At 56.3% G+C, this 16,792-nt stretch overlaps 7 protein-coding genes across 7 annotated transcripts; 3 read left to right on the plus strand and 4 right to left on the minus strand.

The window, feature by feature from the left end:
- Positions 1-45: 45 nt before the first annotated feature.
- Positions 46-1,761, minus strand: SPSK_08987 (uncharacterized protein; the record flags this gene model as incomplete). The annotated part of the gene is made up of 2 exons (XM_016735569.1): positions 46-597; positions 898-1,761. 2 exons carry the CDS (start codon positions 1,759-1,761, stop codon positions 46-48), a joined length of 1,416 nt encoding a protein of 471 aa, XP_016588000.1.
- Positions 1,762-2,919: 1,158 nt separating this feature from the next.
- On the minus strand, positions 2,920-3,903 carry SPSK_09577 (uncharacterized protein; the record flags this gene model as incomplete). The annotated part of the gene is made up of 1 exon (XM_016736149.1): positions 2,920-3,903. The coding sequence occupies one exon, from the start codon at positions 3,901-3,903 to the stop codon at positions 2,920-2,922; it is 984 nt and encodes a 327-aa protein (XP_016588001.1).
- Positions 3,904-4,668: 765 nt separating this feature from the next.
- On the minus strand, positions 4,669-5,229 carry SPSK_09892 (uncharacterized protein; the record flags this gene model as incomplete). Its single annotated transcript, XM_016736459.1, has 2 exons — positions 4,669-4,992; positions 5,047-5,229. 2 exons carry the CDS (start codon positions 5,227-5,229, stop codon positions 4,669-4,671), a joined length of 507 nt encoding a protein of 168 aa, XP_016588002.1.
- Positions 5,230-7,493: 2,264 nt separating this feature from the next.
- On the plus strand, positions 7,494-9,383 carry SPSK_08869 (uncharacterized protein; the record flags this gene model as incomplete). The annotated part of the gene is made up of 1 exon (XM_016735455.1): positions 7,494-9,383. The coding sequence occupies one exon, from the start codon at positions 7,494-7,496 to the stop codon at positions 9,381-9,383; it is 1,890 nt and encodes a 629-aa protein (XP_016588003.1).
- Positions 9,384-11,589: 2,206 nt separating this feature from the next.
- Positions 11,590-14,057, plus strand: SPSK_08607 (uncharacterized protein; the record flags this gene model as incomplete). The annotated part of the gene is made up of 2 exons (XM_016735199.1): positions 11,590-12,870; positions 12,942-14,057. The coding sequence occupies 2 exons, from the start codon at positions 11,590-11,592 to the stop codon at positions 14,055-14,057; spliced, it is 2,397 nt and encodes a 798-aa protein (XP_016588004.1).
- Positions 14,058-14,256: 199 nt separating this feature from the next.
- On the minus strand, positions 14,257-15,259 carry SPSK_09555 (tRNA (guanine-N7-)-methyltransferase; the record flags this gene model as incomplete). The annotated part of the gene is made up of 2 exons (XM_016736127.1): positions 14,257-15,064; positions 15,117-15,259. The coding sequence occupies 2 exons, from the start codon at positions 15,257-15,259 to the stop codon at positions 14,257-14,259; spliced, it is 951 nt and encodes a 316-aa protein (XP_016588005.1).
- A 306-nt stretch (positions 15,260-15,565) lies between these two features.
- On the plus strand, positions 15,566-16,726 carry SPSK_09437 (uncharacterized protein; the record flags this gene model as incomplete). Its single annotated transcript, XM_016736009.1, has 1 exon — positions 15,566-16,726. The coding sequence occupies one exon, from the start codon at positions 15,566-15,568 to the stop codon at positions 16,724-16,726; it is 1,161 nt and encodes a 386-aa protein (XP_016588006.1).
- Between the last annotated feature and the right edge of the window lie 66 nt (positions 16,727-16,792).

Below are 16,792 nucleotides of genomic sequence, written 5' to 3' on the forward strand. Positions count from 1 at the left end.
CCACGCGCCTTGGTTGTTTGCTTCCGACTCTTGGATGGCGAACCCTTATTGGCCCCCCTTTCCTTGATTCTGTTTGTTTTGCTGTCGCTTTCCCTTCTTGTTCGTTTTGGGCCTTTTCTTTTGTTGCTTCTTCTGCCGCTCGTCCTGTCTTCGGAGGGCCTTGACAAATGCCCTCATCTCTTCTAACGAGTTTCCCGACGGCCGGGCTACCGAACCAGGATCAATTGCTCCCTGAAGCGTCTCCAGCTCGTCCAGTGCCCGTTGTGCGTAGGTCGCGGCGGCCGTTCGATTTCCCGCGGCCAGGTGCAGCCGTGCCAACACTTCGTAGTGCTCGCCCATGTGCTCGGCTAGCTGTTCTGTGCGGACGAGGCTCAACAGCTCGCCCTCGTAGGCGGCAATGGCCGTGTCAAAGGCGCCTTGCTGGAGGTGCGCGACCACCTCCGCTCGAAGAGCGGTCACGCGGCGACGGCGGACATCCGATGCGGCCGTGGCGTCGGGTCCACCACTGCAGAGGTCGCATGTACACGAAAAGCCCCAGCGGCGCTTTAGCGTTTCTTGCCGGGTGTCGTGGGTAAGGCCAAAGTCGGTGTCTCGAAGCTGTTGTGAGAATGTGGAGGTTGTATTAAGTGAGAAGGAGACGAGAGGGCAAGACGGTGGACCTACAGCTGATGGTGATCTCCTCGTCTGGCTCAATGTCACGGAAAGCAACGACTTGTTGTGTCAAGTCCTTGTTGTTGAAGCGAGTCAGGGCACTATTGGGGTGAGCAGGGTGTACAATTCAGCAAAAAGGACGTTGTCGACAACTCACGTTGGCTTGCACGCATGATTGATTCTCTGAAGACGGCGTTAGTATTTACGTCATCCTTGAGAAAACTTATAGTTCTTTTCCCCACGTACTGCAATCTCTGGAAAGAGGGCCATGTAGGCGAAGCCCTCGACCGTGACCGCAAACGAGTTGGTGCTCAGAATGTTTTCTTCGAGCACGCCTCGAGCCTCACCCGGTTTAGCCTTGACACTGCGACTGAGGCTCCGCACGTCGTCTGGATCGGGGAGGCGACCGGCGGCTTTGTGCAGCAGCGTCTGGCCCTGGGCGCGGCGGACATGCAGCGGAAACCGCACATCAGCGAGAAGACGAGCGTGGTCGCGAAGGAGGACTGTGCCACGTGGGATGGCCTGTCCGGCCACCACTCCCAGGCCCTTCCCCGGAATATGTTGTATCTTGAGATGAGGACCATTGATCGGCGGTGCCGCTTTGGCAACGGAGGCTTGGTCAAGAACAGCCGCAAGGCCGGCTGCCGTCTCGGGAGTTGCCACAATACTGATGCCGCCTCCGTAGCTGGCGTGTGTATAGACGCAAAACCGCAAGGTATCGCTAGCTGGCTTCGATGTCGTTGTGTTGACTTCAGAGCATGCCGGTGGATGACTCCAGGGAGACCACGACGATGGTGGCAGCTGCACGGCGTCGTTTCCAACAGGTATTTGGCACTGCCTACTCATTGCGCGCAGGAGAGCATCGTTGTACTTTCCGCCGACGTTACGACAAAGCCGTGGACTCGTCAGATTGTCGTCATCATAGACATCCCTCACTGTCGGTCTCTGGACATTTGGGACCGTGGGAAACGGAGGGATCGAGGGTGCTGCAGACGGCGCTGTGTGACTGCTAGCCGTCATAGGGATTAGAATACTAGTCGAAGATGATGCTGCGTCGGCTGCGGTGCCTTCCCGAGAGAGGGCCGAGAGCAGAAGAAGCCATGTCAACATGTTTATTGTTTCTGTCTCTGTTTCAGGAAGAGGTATGCGTATTTGTTGATTCGAGAATGCGATGCATTTTCTGTGAGCCAGAAAAGAACGCAGGTACCGTCTCAGTCCACGTCCATCTTGCAACTGGCCGCCGAAAATGCCACATAATACTTCGTTACAGACTGCCTCGACCGTCTACGCCGCCTTCACCATGGTGGGTCTTCGTATTATTGCTGTCAACTATGCGGATGGGCCGTGATGCCATATGACTGTGGGTCTTGTGAGGGAGGTATGGCTTGGGGACTAGGAGTTTGCCTTTGATATTTTGTTATTTTGACGTCTAGCAGTTGTTTCACTGGTGCAGGTGCCCTTTTATGTGTCAATATTTCATGTTGCTGCCGTGAAAACAGTTTTCCAAGACCTGCCAAGGTTCTTGGACCTTTGGATGTCCAACTTGGCATCATGGTGATTTTCATCTGTTTCTTTTGAGGTCAGTATTCTGTAGAGCAGCTAGAAAGCCGCTGAACGAAAATGAGACGTTGTTTCATACAGAAAGAAACAAGTATAAAAACCAACAAAGATGCCCACTGTAGATTAATGTTGGAAAGCAGCAGTACTACAACGCTTAGAGCACTTGCTGAAGTTGACGAGAGACGTTGAAAGCGGCAAAGACGGCTCAGCAACACGGAACGACCGCCAAAAAAGGAATTTTGTTGACGTAAAAGGACCTGGCACACGGCTTGCTGACATGGGTAGGACAGGTTTAGGGCGGGTTGTGACGAGTCATGGGAGAAAAAGAGTACGCGAGGAGGCAGAGGAGTTCATGCACCAAAGAGGCTCCACCTGGCGGGTGTCCATCGCCGTATCCATTTAACCATTTATTTTCTCCGGTGGCCAAGTCATCAAGTTCGGTTTGTCTCAAAAAGCAAATGTAAATTGACTTGATCTGGTCCGATTCCATATGAAGCACTTCGAAATAAAAAAAAAATAGGTATAAAATAGGGCACATAGAGGAAAAGGTAGCTAGATTGACTTTAAAATGCAAAACACCAGTCGTTGTCACATTACAATGAAGACATAGAAACGGGACTCCAAATATGGAAAAGAAAACAAATCCACCGTGTCCCAAAACTCACCGTGCATCGCCCCCCCAAAAGTAGTTCTCTTCAACAAATTGTATTACTGCCACCGCTGCCTGCCCTGCTGCTGTCTCGCATGGGGATCACGATCGCCAAACATGTTGTTGCCAAAGGAGGATGACATCATGTTGCTCATGTTGGCAAACAGGTTGAAGAGCCCACCGCCCATGTTAAAAGGGCTCTCCATGCCCTGCTGCATACTTTGAGACTGCCGCGCCTGTGGGACCTCATTGTCATTGTCCGTGTAGCCGTCGCCAGAGGTGGACCGATGCGAACTGCGTCTGCTGTTGTCCACCCGTCGGTTGCTGTCGATGCCATCATCGTGCCGGATATGGACGCCGTCCGGTCGAATCGTGCCGGACGTACGCCGACTCTGGTGCCCGTCGCGGCTGTTCCAGGACTGTGTGTGCGTCGTGTACGAGCCGCCGCCGCTGCCACCGTTGCTACTGCTGGTGCTAAACGTGAAGCTACTCGAGAAGCTGAATCGGGGTGTCTGTTGCGACTGCGACTGCGACTGCGCCTGTCTGGAGGACCTTTGCGAAGGGGGGAAGTCAGAGTGCATAGGCGGCGGTCGTGTGGACGAGAAAAAGGGATCGTTAAAAAAGTCGTCGTTGAACATGTCGTGGAACGACGAGTGACGTCGCGACGAGAAAAATTCATCAAACGGCGAGGGCTGTGGTGGTCGCTGTTGTGGTCGCGATCGCTCTCGGTATTGGCGGCCTGACGACGATGCCGGCTGCGGCGGCGGCTGTGCGTATTGCGCCTCGGGCGACATTTCCGGGTCGGCGGCCGTCCGCAGCACGCCGCTCAGGCCGTACGTATCGTAGAGCGTGCGCTGGTTGGGGTTCGATAGAATCTCGTACGCCTCAAGGCAGGCCTTGAATTTCTCGGCGGCTTCGGGGTCGTCGGGGTTGCGGTCTGGGTGCCACAGCATCGCTGCGCGGCGGTACGAGCGCCGGATCTGGTCGGCGGACGCATCGTACGTGACGCCGAGGCGCTCGTAAAGCTCCGTATCGGCGACCATGTCGGGATACGGGCGATGCGGCGAGTCGTCGATGTCAACGGTTGATTGACGATATCGATATTCTGGTGGAAGATTATCTGGATGCTGCTTCACCAGTCGATGGGAAAGCAGCGAAGCGATAAGTTAACGACGATGTCGTATTGTCGAGGTTTGACACGTCATTCATCGAGGGGGCGAGATGGAGGGAACGATGGGAACGTGAAGAGGTGTGTCGAAATGGCAAAATTTTGTCAAAGATTGACAAACCGTTCAGCCATCAAGGCTTCCCATACGTGGGGGAAAGAACAAAGTACGACGTGCCTTGCTGTTTGTACAACGCAGACAGCAGGCACCTTGTGGCCTGATTTGCACAACTTGGGAAGGCACACCTCACACAGTGTGGATTATTGTGACGTCAGAACTGCTTGCACATTACACGGTACTACCATCAACAAATTTCCTATTTGGGTGGTGGAGCACTGTGCTCGAAGTCTGGAAGTGTTTTGAATACCGCGAAGATATATTGAAGCACGGCGGCAACGGCCGACAATGAGAAAATGCAGAATTCATCGAGTCTTATCGTGTCTCATTTCATAAAAAGAAACAATAGTCATGTTCTGTGTCCAGACGTTGCATTTATTGGCAGGACTACGGTCTGCTATGGCGGTTCCTATGTAAATGTCCACAGTGCGAAATGCCCAAAGAGAAAGCGACCGCACAATTTAGGTATACAGCAAAAGCAGCTTCATCCGTTTGGCACGTCTTCTCACCATACCGGCGGCACGCTTAGGCGTTGGCCTGGGCGGTGAAGTTGGAGAAGCCTTGCGCCTTGGCCACGTCAGCCACGCTCAGGCCGTTGGCGTTGAACGGCGTCTGGAGCGACTTCGCCGCGTTGGCGTTCTCCACCTCCGAGCCCGTCACCGCCGGATCCACGAGCGGCACAATGCCGCGCAGAGCCTCCGTCGCCGGCAGCGTGGCGTCCGAGCACAGTGTTGGGATCGACTGAGCCGACGGGTTAAAGTTCTTCTCGGCGCCGACGAGCTGGGCCGCAGCCGCGACAACAGCGGCGTCGTTGCCGAGCGCCGTCACAATCTGGTCGGCGAGGTCGAGCTGCCATTGTCAGAGTGAACAATATAAAGTATGTTAATAGGACCAGGAATATACCTTTGCACACGCGTTGGCGCCGGCGAGGAGGACACCCGGGGTCTGGCCGGCCAGCGTGGCGGCTTGACCGGGCTGACCAAAAGTGCTGAGGCCCTGGATGGTGGCCTGGATGGCCCCTTCCTGCCCGAAACGGGCTTCGACAATGGCTGCAATGGCAGCAATAATAACGGTCTTGGCGAGCATCGTGAAGAGTGAAAGAAAACGAAGTACGTAAAAGAATGGAATGACTGTCGAACCTGTCGAGCAGATGAAATTAAAATAAGTATAATAAGACAAGAGGTAGAGACTGAAGAAAACGAGCCAAAAAAGGGGAATACAGGAGAAGGGAAGAAAAACATTGTGATGAAAAGCTGGACCGCAACTGCGTTTATATGGCAGGCAGAGCCGCAGAACACTGCTCCAAACTTCGGACGAAATCCATCGTTGCGCCATTACGCAGCATAAACCAGGAGGCAAACGACATACAAGCGACTATTGCGTTGTCGGGTTCTCGTGCGTATTTGGTTGTCCTTATCAGCCCCTGTCCGTTTCGTGCAACATCGTGAAGACATTGCGGACATTACCGACAGAGACATTTACATGGCAGGCCAATGCGAGCCGCGTCACTTTGATCGCCACGGTGGGGCACTATTATCTTGAGGTCCAAAATGCCACCGCAAACTTACAGGCGACAGAAACCTTATATCTATTTGACGTGAAGCCGTGGTGATCAGGGGAGCGTATAGCTGGTCTTGGCGTTCCACGGCTAAAACGCAGACGAGTGCTCACAGCGACAACATAGTCTGGCTACATCTTGTGCCAAGAACTCCACGCAGATGAAGGGTGAGGTTAAAGCTGGTCTGAAGCAAGTAAGCTATTGCGTAGTCATATAAGATCGCGTGCGAATGAAGTACGTGGGAATGACCGAAGCCATGTTGGTTGCACTTGCCTCGACTTACGTTTGTTGTGTTTTCAGGGCGTGCTTGCGGTAATACGATGGTCAAAGGTAGCTCCTTCCGCTTCGAGTTGTCAGTCTACTGAAAGCTCTTTCCGCAAGAAAAATTGAGTCGTAATCGTGTATACCCCTGAATATTTGGCCGTGGATTTTCTCGGGTTTTCGCATCTTTTGTCGACAAACTCATTCTTGATCAATGAGCCGGCTGGGAACTACTGCCGCAACCTTGACCTATAGCGGAGGCCGAAAGGTAGTTGAACATGACCTAAATGACTGCAGAGCTGTCCTACTTGCACACATACTGACGATACCGCAGGATCGCAGGAAAGCTAATATATTATGCGTTGCTGGTCTTCAAGAGATGGAACACCGACCATGAGGTAACGACTGTTCGGCTGGCAAATATGGTTGTGTTGGCACATCGAAAGGCAAGCCCAGCAGATACAACATCCGCACTTACTCGACACTACTGGGTTGTGACCCCGTGACTCTCCTCCGGCGTCGACCACAATGCTTTGGATGCTCGTTTTCCTTTCCGGAAAGATGATGGAAGAGATATTTCCGTCTTATATGGCGCCAGGAAATTCATTATCCGGTACCGCGCCATTCAAGTACATCCAACTATCACACCAGGGCCCAAAATGCTTCGAAAACTGAAAACGCCAACACGGAGACGATACTTTAGGGACCACACAGCATCTCGCCCGCAAGACCTCTTCGTTCTACACTCTCTTCGTCTAGGAAGTATGCATCGCATCCATCTAGCGCTCCTCCCGGCCATGTGTCTCTGGGTACTGGTTAATCCGGGCTTAGCCCGAGATTCCGAGCTGCCACTAGAGCCGCTCCAAGTCCCGCTCTAAGTCCCTGAAGCATCCCATGACTCTGACTTCAAGGTGGTCAGTTATGAGATAAAACGGACAAGTGAGGCTACTCCATCTTCGGTTCCCTGTCGCCCTTGTAAGTCCCAGACTGGGTCTTATCGACGCCCCGCCAAAGCTGTTGCTAGCACGCACCAACAGACAGCGCTATTGACTCGCGTGGCCATTGGCTCGACCCCAAAACTCACGTCACCCCCGGATATGTTTGGCCGAAAGGCAGGCCCTAGCGGCAACCCGGAGTATCGGTGCCCCCCCTCGTTGCCCCAGACCGAACACAATGACCATTTCGGGCCAAGACAATGGGGTTTCTGAAGGGGAATTGGAGGTCTCTAGCGGGGTGGAGGCGGGCGCAGCGGGTATGTGAAGTAAGTGCTTCAGAACCGGCCTTTCGTGAATGAGGAGAGGAGGAATAAGGGGTAAAGAAGACGCGGAGACGGCGGGTACTAAAGTTCATGAAGTCATGATGGGAGGACACATATAAACATGAGGTGCCATCCTTCTCTGCACGGCATTGTTTGTTTATGTTGTTCTTCTCTTCAGGACAATCTCCCATAACCCAACCTCACGACACGAAGCGTCCTTTCCGTTCCTCTCACCAAACTACTAAACTTGACCGCATACGCGCTCATATCACAATGGGATCTGTTGAGCCCAAGCGCCCCGTCCGCGTGGCCGGTGCGTCGGGCGGTTTCTCTGATCGTGTCCGTGCCATCGAGTCGCTGGCTCGCTACGAGGATGTCGACGTCATAGTCGGTGACTGGCTCTCGGAGATGACCATGACCATGCACGGCACGGCCAGGGTGCGCAACCAGAACGCCAACGCCGGCAAGGAGCTGACTTGGGAAGAGGAGGTCCGCAACGCCATGTTTGCCGAGAACTTTTTGGACTGCTTCGAGCCCGCCATTGAGTACCTAGCCAAGAACAAGGTCCGCCTGGCTGTCAACGCCGGTGCCTCGGACACGGAAATCCTGGCCAAGATTGTGCAGGCCAAGGTCACTGAGAAGGGTTACAACCTCAAAGTGGCCTGGATTGAGGGTGACGACGTCACCGGCTCAGTCAAGAACCTGATTGAGAAGGGCGAGCAGTTCCGCAGTCTGATGCACAACAAGTCCCTCGAGGAGTGGGGCCTGGAACCCGTATGCGCACAGTGCTACCAGGGTGGCCTGGGCATTGCTCGCGCCCTGACCGAGGGTGCCGACATTGTCATCTGCGGTCGTGTCTCGGACGCCTCGCCCATTATCGGTGCTGCCGCCTGGTGGCACGGCTGGAAGGCCAACCAGTTCGACGAGCTTGCGGGCTCGCTGATTATTGGCCATCTCCTAGAGTGCGCCTCGTACGTGGTCGGCGGCTACTGCTCGGACTTCAAGTCGATCATGAAGGCCGGGAAGCACATTGACATGGGCTTCCCGATCTGCGCCATCGACCACAAGGGCGAGGGTGTCATGTACAAGGAGAAGAACCGGGGCGGTGTCATGACGGTCAACTCGTGCACATCGCAGCTTCTGTACGAGATCCAGGGCCCGCAGTACTACAACTGCGACGTTACGGCGTGGCTCGAGGACATCAAATTTGAACAGATTGGTGAGGACCAGGTCAAGGTGTCGGGCGTCAAGGGCCTGCCGCCGCCGCCCACCACCAAGGTCGGCATTACGGGCTTTGCCGGCTGGCAGGCCGAGTACCACGTGTACCTGTGCGGTCTCGACATCGAGGAGAAGTGCAGATTCACAGAGGAGCAGATCAAGGCGGAGCTGGGCGAGGAGATGCTCAAGAAGTTTGACGTGTTGAAATTTATGCAGAACGGGTCGTCGGTGATTGATGCACGCAACCAAGACGTGGCCACGGTCGATTTCCGCATCTTTGCGCAGAGCAAGGACCGCGAGCTGCTGAGCATGCGCAACCCCAACGGCTTCTTCCGCCGCAGCATGACCTGCTTCCTGCAGAGCTGTCCCGGTGCGTCTCTGGGCAACGACATGCGCCAGGCCGAGGGCAAGCCGTACTACGAGTACCACCCGTCCCTGATGCCGCAGTCGGCGATGACGCAGCGGCTTCACCTGCTGTTCGACCACCCGACGCCGGTCATTGATCTGCCGCCGCCGCCCGAGTTCCGCACGTACGACCGCCAGCAGCCGACGTACGAGACGAAGAACCCCGTGGCGCTCGACAGCTTCGGCCCTACGGTGCGCATGCCATTGGGCCGTATTGTGCTGGGCCGCTCGGGCGACAAGTGCAGCGACTGCAACGTCGGCTTCTTTGTGCGCCACGACGACGAGTGGGATTGGCTGCGCAGCCTCATGACGGTGGCCAAGGTGCGCGAGCTGCTGGGTCCCGAGGAGGATCATGGCAAGCCGATTGACCGTTTCGAGCTGCCCAACATCCGCGCCGTGCACTTCCTTCTGCACGACCACCTGGACCGTGGCTACGACGCGTGCTCGACGTACGACACGCTGGGCAAGAACTGCCTCGAGTATCTGCGTGCGAAGACGGTCGATATCCCGGTCAAGTTTGTCGAGCGCGGCACTGTCTAAGTATCCTATGATGAGAAGAATGGCGACAACAAGCGGAAAAGAGCAAACGTGCACTGAATATTAAAATTGGATCGTGTCATGTCTTGCAACGAGACAAACATACTGGGATTTATTATTATTTTGTCATTTTATGAACATATATTATTTTTGCATAGCCCTTTCTTACCTATCACCTGTACATATTTTAGTCATTTATATTTTTATCCATCATTTGAACGTGTCAGTATGGCTTGCTTCTGATCTTTGAATTAATGTTGTGACTCCGTGCATACACAGTACAGGACACCTATGAACATTATCGTCTGACTCGATGAGTGCAGGGGACATTGCGCAGGCCACAGTCCGTCCACGCAAAGGATCTGAATTTGCGGGGAAACTGATCCACCACTCTGCACGTCTAATACGACATCGCCTTGTAAAAGAAGTAGGACCGAGGACGGCTGCAAACATGGTAGGAACAAAAACTACAAAACGATAAAAAACACATGAAATCGGATGCTTTGCCGGTGTACGTTCTCTGTATCGCAAACAAACAACATCGAGGAAAGACGGTTTAACTGTTGGGCCCGATGGCAGTCTGAGCGGACAGATGCAGATGCAGATGCAGCCAAAAAGGAATACGACCACGGCGGACCTGCCCGTCTTGGAGTAGTCTGGGAATGACGTTGTTTGGAAACAGACGACCCGTTTCCCCCCAGAGATGGGGCGTTTGTCTCGACGATCACTGCCGCATCTTGGATGCGAGCCCTGCGAGAGTTTTTGGCAAGATATCCGAATGCCGTTAGAGAGTCGAGACAGTCGAGACAGTCGATACAGTCAAGTCGATACAGTCAAGGGGTTCCGATAATGGTATTTTCCTTTTTTTATTTCTTTTAACAAAAGACAAGCCGTCTTATCCAATACGTTTAAAAGGATATTTTTACTTTTTCCAGCCTTCTTCCTACTAATAAAGCAACCCGAGTCTTTGTCATCCTTCATAAACGCTCACGTTCCGACGTCATCAGCAGCACCAATCGTATCTTGCAGGACAGGTCTTTCTCAACAGCCTGCCAGGAACGACGTTCTCTTCATCGCCGGTATTAAAAATATTAGATCCCAAGCGTAATAAAACAATGGAACTCTGGGCCCAATCACACATCGTAGAGTCGTACATGCAAGTTTGTCTTGAGAAAATAAGGTCGGCCATTCATAGCAACAGCTTCATCGCCTCTCAGTTGACCGACCTCCTCGTTTGGTCGTGTCGATTCTGTATTAGTCCATGTCACATATACCCTGCCAATCTACCGCGGCCCAACCAAAACGCCGTTCAGAGTCTCTCTTTCCCTTGCTTCATACAAAACCACAAAAGGGCGCCCTCTTTGCCATGTGATGGGACGAGAATGCTTTGGAGCTTTGCAGAGGGCAGATCGCTGAAAGGAAGGAAAAAAGAGGGGAGATTGCCAGCCGTTGTCGTCGCTACTCGCGACAGCCAATCCGCATCGATAACGCGCTGATCACTTGCAAATTGGAGGCTGGCTGAATCAACCGACCTGGCTTGCTTGGCCACCATTCCATGCCCTCCTCCCCTCCGTCTCTGTACCCCTGTTTTGCGACAGGACGACCTTCCGCTGCCAACTTTTATTCGGTCGACGGAGTATGCTGTACGCAGTCGAGGGAATATGTCGTATGTCGTACAGGTGGTCAAGAGATCGTCCAAGCCCACCCCCGCTCAACTAAACCTTGTTGGCCTCTCTGCCCCTGGTCGAGGATAGATGCATTCGCCGACCGGCCACTCGTTTGGCAGAGTTTGCATCTTTGTCGATGCGGTCGGATGCGGTTGCATTAATCTCCGGTGCACGCGCGCGCCGTCGTTGAGGAGAGACAATGGGGCAGGTGTCTCTCAATTGCGACGTAGTGCTCACAAGATCATCGCCATAGTTATAAAGAGGTCATGATGCGGCGCGTGGCAACGCCCACGGGGCACGGCACCCTTTCCCTCTTGCCGTTCCTTTTGCTCCTTCCTGAATAAATAGCGTCCATTGTTTCCGTCTTCGACAGTCACTCGCTCTTTCCCAGGGCGTTGCACAGCCTAATCTGGTCGACCTCCATCGTGTATCGCACGTTCCTCCGGCAGGGTCGCCACTTCCCCTACTGAATAAAGGCATCAGGCTCTCGCCCCTTTTCGGATCCCGACTGCATCTCTTGTCCTGTCAACATCAACACTCTTATGGCTCCGTACCGCCACGCCTACGGGCCTGTCCAGAATGAGTTTCGCGACGAGGAGAAGGAGGTCGAAGACGACGGCGAGGACGTAGTGCTGCAGCCGTCCCGGCGCTCGCTGCCGAGGCGCTCCTTAATGGTCACCGTGGCCGCCGTGTCTTTCTTTATTTTGGCCATCTTTGCCGTCTGGCAGATTGGCAAGCCGTCGTTTGGCGTTGGTGCGCACTCGTCGACCGCGTCACCGGCTGCCGACGGTGCTGCAAAGGCACCCCATGACGAGCTGCCACCGCTGGCTCGGTCCACACCGACGGGCGACAAGTACCTGATTGGCGTGGGCAAGGCCGACATCACTGGTCCCGTGGTCGAGCTCAACTTTGCCGGTTATGCCAGCCTGGCCCAGACGGGCACGGGGTTGCGCCAACGGCTTTACGCCCGCGCCTTCATCATTGGCGACGTCAGCAACCCGTCCGACCGCTTTGTATACCTGGTCCTGGACGCGCAGTCGGGCGACGCCGCCGTGCGTCTCGGCATCCTTGAGGGCGTCGCTGCTCTGGGCTCGGGCTACTCCATGTACGGGACGTCCAACATTGCCGTGACGGGCACACACCAGCACAGCGGCCCCGGCGCCTGGTTCAACTACCTGCTGCCGCAGGTGACCAGCCTCGGGTTCAGCACGCAGAGCTACCAGGCCATTGTGACGGGCGCCGTGCTGGCCATCCAGCGCGCACACGCATCGCTGACCGAGGGCTACCTCGACATTGGCACCACCAACATTACCGACGGCAACCTGTCGCGCAGTCTGTACGCCTACCTGGCAAACCCGGCTGCCGAGCGCGCCCAGTACGCCGGCGCCACGGATGGCAGCACCGACACGACCATGACGCTCGTGCGCCTGCAGCGCGCATCCGACCTTAAAAACATTGGCGTGCTGTCGTGGTTCCCGGTCCACGGCACGTCGATGCTCGAGAACAACACGCATGTTACGGGCGACAACAAGGGCGTGGCCGCGTATCTTTTTGAAAAAGACATGGCTTCGGATCCCAACGCCGCACCTGGGTTTGTGGCAGGCTTCTCGCAGGCCAACGTTGGCGACACGACGCCCAATGTGCTCGGCGCCTATTGCGATGACGGCTCGAGCCAGATGTGCAGCTTCGAGAACAGCACCTGCGCCGACGGCAAGTCCGAGTCGTGCCACGGTCGCGGCCCTGAATTCCAGAAGCTCGATCTTGGTGTGTCGAGCTGCTACGAGATGGGCCGTCGTCAATACGCCGGCGCTCTCAATATTTATGTAGGTGCCTGGTTCCCGTTGTTCTCCTTCGCGTGGTTTTGTTTTGTTTTGTACATTGCCTAACGTTACAGAATTCTCTCACTACGTCCTCGACACCGGTTGTTGGCTCAACTGTCAAGTCGTACCACTTCTACAACGACATGTCCTTCTTCCAGTTCCAGCTGCCCAACGGAACCTCGGTGCAAACCTGTCCGGCTGCTCTCGGGTACTCGTTTGCTGCCGGCACGACCGATGGTCCCGGCGCCTTTGATTTCACCCAGGCCGATTCCGGGAAACCCAATGCGAACCCGTTGTGGGTGGTTGTGTCGGACCTGCTGCGTACTCCGACACCGCAGCAAGCGGCGTGCCAGCACCCTAAGCCGATTCTGTTGGACGTGGGCGAGATGAACGAGCCATACGCCTGGTCGCCCAACATTGTCGACGTGCAGGCCCTGCGCGTTGGCCAGCTGCTCATCATCATCTCGCCGTCCGAGGCCACCACCATGGCCGGCCGCCGCTGGCGCAACGCCGTGCGCGACGAGGCGGCCGCGACGTTCCTCAAGGGCGGCGCCGACCCCGTCGTCGTGCTCGGTGGCCCTGCCAACGTGTATGCCCACTACTGCGCGACGCCCGAAGAGTACAGCATCCAGCGCTACGAGGGCGCTAGCACACTGTACGGCCAGTGGGAGCTGCCCGCCTACATCAACCTGACCGTGAGCAACCTGAAGTACTTGGCGCCCGATGCCACGGGTGCGCCGGCCGCCGGCCCCTCGCCGCCCGACAACCGCAAGACATCGCTGAGCTTCATCGCGCCTGTCGTCTTTGATGCCGCGCCGATTGGCAAGTCGTTTGGCCAGGTCACTGCGCAGCCGGCTGAGTCGTACAGCAAGGGCCAGGTGATCAATGCAACGTTTGTCGGCGCCAACCCACGCAACAACCTGCGCCTGGAGGGCACGTTTGCGGCCGTCGAGCAGCTCAACAGCGCGGGCACCTGGGAGCAGGTGCGCAACGACGAGGACTGGTCGCTGGTGTACACCTGGACACGCACGAACGCGTTGTTGGGCTACAGCGATGTCGTGATTAGCTGGGAGTCGGAGACGACGGCGGACGCGGGGACGTACCGGCTGCGGTACTATGGTGACTCGAAGCCGCTGATTGGGTCGATTTCCGGCTTTGACGGTGCCAGCAATGCATTTTCCTTGCTATGAGCTGGAAGACGAGAAGATGGACAGGACCACGATATGATATGAGCATATGATATGAGGATATATGGCTTGATGATTTTTGAAAGGCAGCGAACGGAGAAGCGCAAGAGCAAAACTCCATTTGAACATATACACATAAAACCGCCCAGTTGTACATAAGAATAAATGCTGAGAAACCCTGTGTCTGCCTCTGCTCCACCGACTACGAAGTCTCTGTCTCGTCGCCGCTTTCGCCGGGCCATGGCGGGTCGGAGATTCGCCGGAAAATGGCGACAAACTTTTGGCCACCGTTGCGCGACACCTTTTTTCCTTCCTCGGTGGCCGTCCGCATAATGCGCACGCACGGGTCGCCCGTCGCCCCTCCCCCCTCCTTCTCTGCCGCATCGTCTTCGTCTTCGCCGGCGGCCTCCTCTTCTGGTGGCACCCGCTCAAACGACGGATGCGCCGCAAAATGGCCGACCATCCACTTGTGCAGGTCCTCGACGTCAGTGATGGTGTACACGCGCCCCTCGCCCGGCCGCAGCACATACGCATATTCGGTCGCCAGCGTCGGCGACACGATGCGCGCCTTGTGCTTGCGGGCCTTGAAGTGCGGGTCGGGGAAGCACAGGAAGATCTTGCGCAGCTGGCCCTTGGCGAAGAAGTTGGGCAGGAACTTCATCGTGTTGGCGCGCACGCAGGCAATGTTGGCGTACGTGGTGGACTTGCGCTGGCCGTCGGCGTCCGACGCGCCAGAGGCCTCGCGGTTCTGTGCGCGCAGGGCGTGGATGCGGTTCTGGACAAACTCGGTGACGTGGTCGCGGATCTCGAGCCCCAGGACAAGCGTCGAGGGCATGGCGGGCGCGAGGCCGATGAGCAGGCCGCCAAAGCCACAGCCAATGTCGGCGACCTCGACGCGGGGGGTCGTCGTCGTCGTCGTTGTCGCTATGGTCGAAGAGGCGTCTTCGTTGCTAGAGGGGAAGAAGTCGGGATAGAGCGACGGCCAGTCCATCGCCTCGGGGCTCGTGGGGCTAGACCTGTCAGTGGGAAGCTGGGAACACAAGTACGGAAGGCGGCACGTACTACACCAGGTTGTGGTCCGAAAAGGGATTCGCATGTGCGCGCTGTCGATAAAACTTCTTCTGTGGCAGCTCTGGCGCCGAGCCGTCCTCGCGCGGCTGCTTCTGTGTGAGCAGGTAGCTCTCGCGTTTTAATCGTTTCGCCATGGTGTGGGATTTTCGGAAGGACGAGACAGACGAAGCCAAATCCTGTCGTTGCACGTAGTGATCGAGACCATGAAGCCTTGGTCAAGATCAGAATTGCCTACACTTTTTTTCTGGTCGGTTCTTATCGATAAGGCGAGATGATTGTGTGGGGGAATGCACTGAAAAGTGCCTAAACCCACTAATCGTTAGTGGCCAAAACACACTAAAGCCAAAGTCAGTATCTCGACCCTCTACTCAACTTCAACCAAATCAACAATATCCTCACAACCGCCTCCACATCCTCGGGCCAGCTTAAGTACGCCCACCATGCCGCAAGATCCTGACCTATACGGCCAACGGACGGCCAAGAAGAAGAAGACAGAGCTGGGCCTGTCCAACACGCTCGACTTTGCGTCCCAACTGCAATCGCTCATCACAGCAAAACCAAAGGCGAAGGACAGCAACAGCGCCACCAGCAGGTCGGGGACAGCCGGCGGGGAGAAGAGAAGGAACGTACCATTATTTCCGTCGCCGTCCAAGAGGAGCAGGACCGACTCGGGACTGGATGACGACCACAAGACGAAGGACAAGAGCAAGAGCAAGAGCAAGATTGCGCCCTGGAACAAGCGACCGCCTCCAGGCGCAGTCGACGCCGAGCTCGACGAGGCTGAGCGCGAGCGCATCCGCCGCAACATGGCCGCCAAGGCCAAGCGGTATGCCCAGATGCAGCGCGGCGACTACCTGCCGCGCGAGGGCGAGGTGGCGTCGCTCGTTGACTTTGACCGGAAATGGGCCGAGAAGCGGCGCAGAGACAGTCACAGCGATGGCAGCGATAGCAGCGATAGCAGCGAGGATGGCGACGAGGACAGGGACGAGGGCGATACCGACGACAACAAAGACAGCGACGACACCACAATGGTCGAGTACGTCGACGAATTTGGCCGCACGCGCACCGTCTCCAAAGCCCGCCGCGAACGCGACCTGCGCCGCCAAGAACGCGCGCGGCGAGCTGCACAAGACCTGGCAGACATGCGTGCGCGACCCGCGCCGCCCCCCGACGCATCGCGCCTCATCTTTGGCGACGTCATCCAGACCGAGGCCATCGAGTCGGCGGCCGACCAACTGCCGCCGCGTCCGCTGCGAACGGACGAGGAGGACGCTCCCGCTGACACACACTACCGCCCGCAGGACGATGTGCGCACCCGGGGTGCTGCTTTCTATGCCTTTGCAACGGACGACGAGAAGAAGCGAGCCGAGCAGATGCAGGCGCTGGCCGACGAGCGGGCCAAGACGGAGGCGGCGCGGGCAGAGCGAAGCGCACAGCTGGAAGCGCGAAAACAAGAGATGGCGGCACGGCGGGCGGCTTTGGCGGAGCGGAAGGCCAAGAAACAGGCAGACAGCTTCCTGGACGGGCTGGGCATGGACTTGTTCGCAGGTGGCAGAAACGGAGGCGGCGGCGAAGGCGACGAAAACGAGAAGCCATCATGATCTAGATGACGAAACAGCATATGCCGTTGCAATGACGTATGATACACATAGCACGAAAGATACCCT

The sequence above is a fragment of the Sporothrix schenckii genome (genome assembly GCF_000961545.1).
Source record: "Sporothrix schenckii 1099-18 chromosome Unknown Cont44, whole genome shotgun sequence".
In the NCBI taxonomy this organism is placed as follows: Eukaryota; Fungi; Ascomycota; class Sordariomycetes; order Ophiostomatales; family Ophiostomataceae; genus Sporothrix; species Sporothrix schenckii.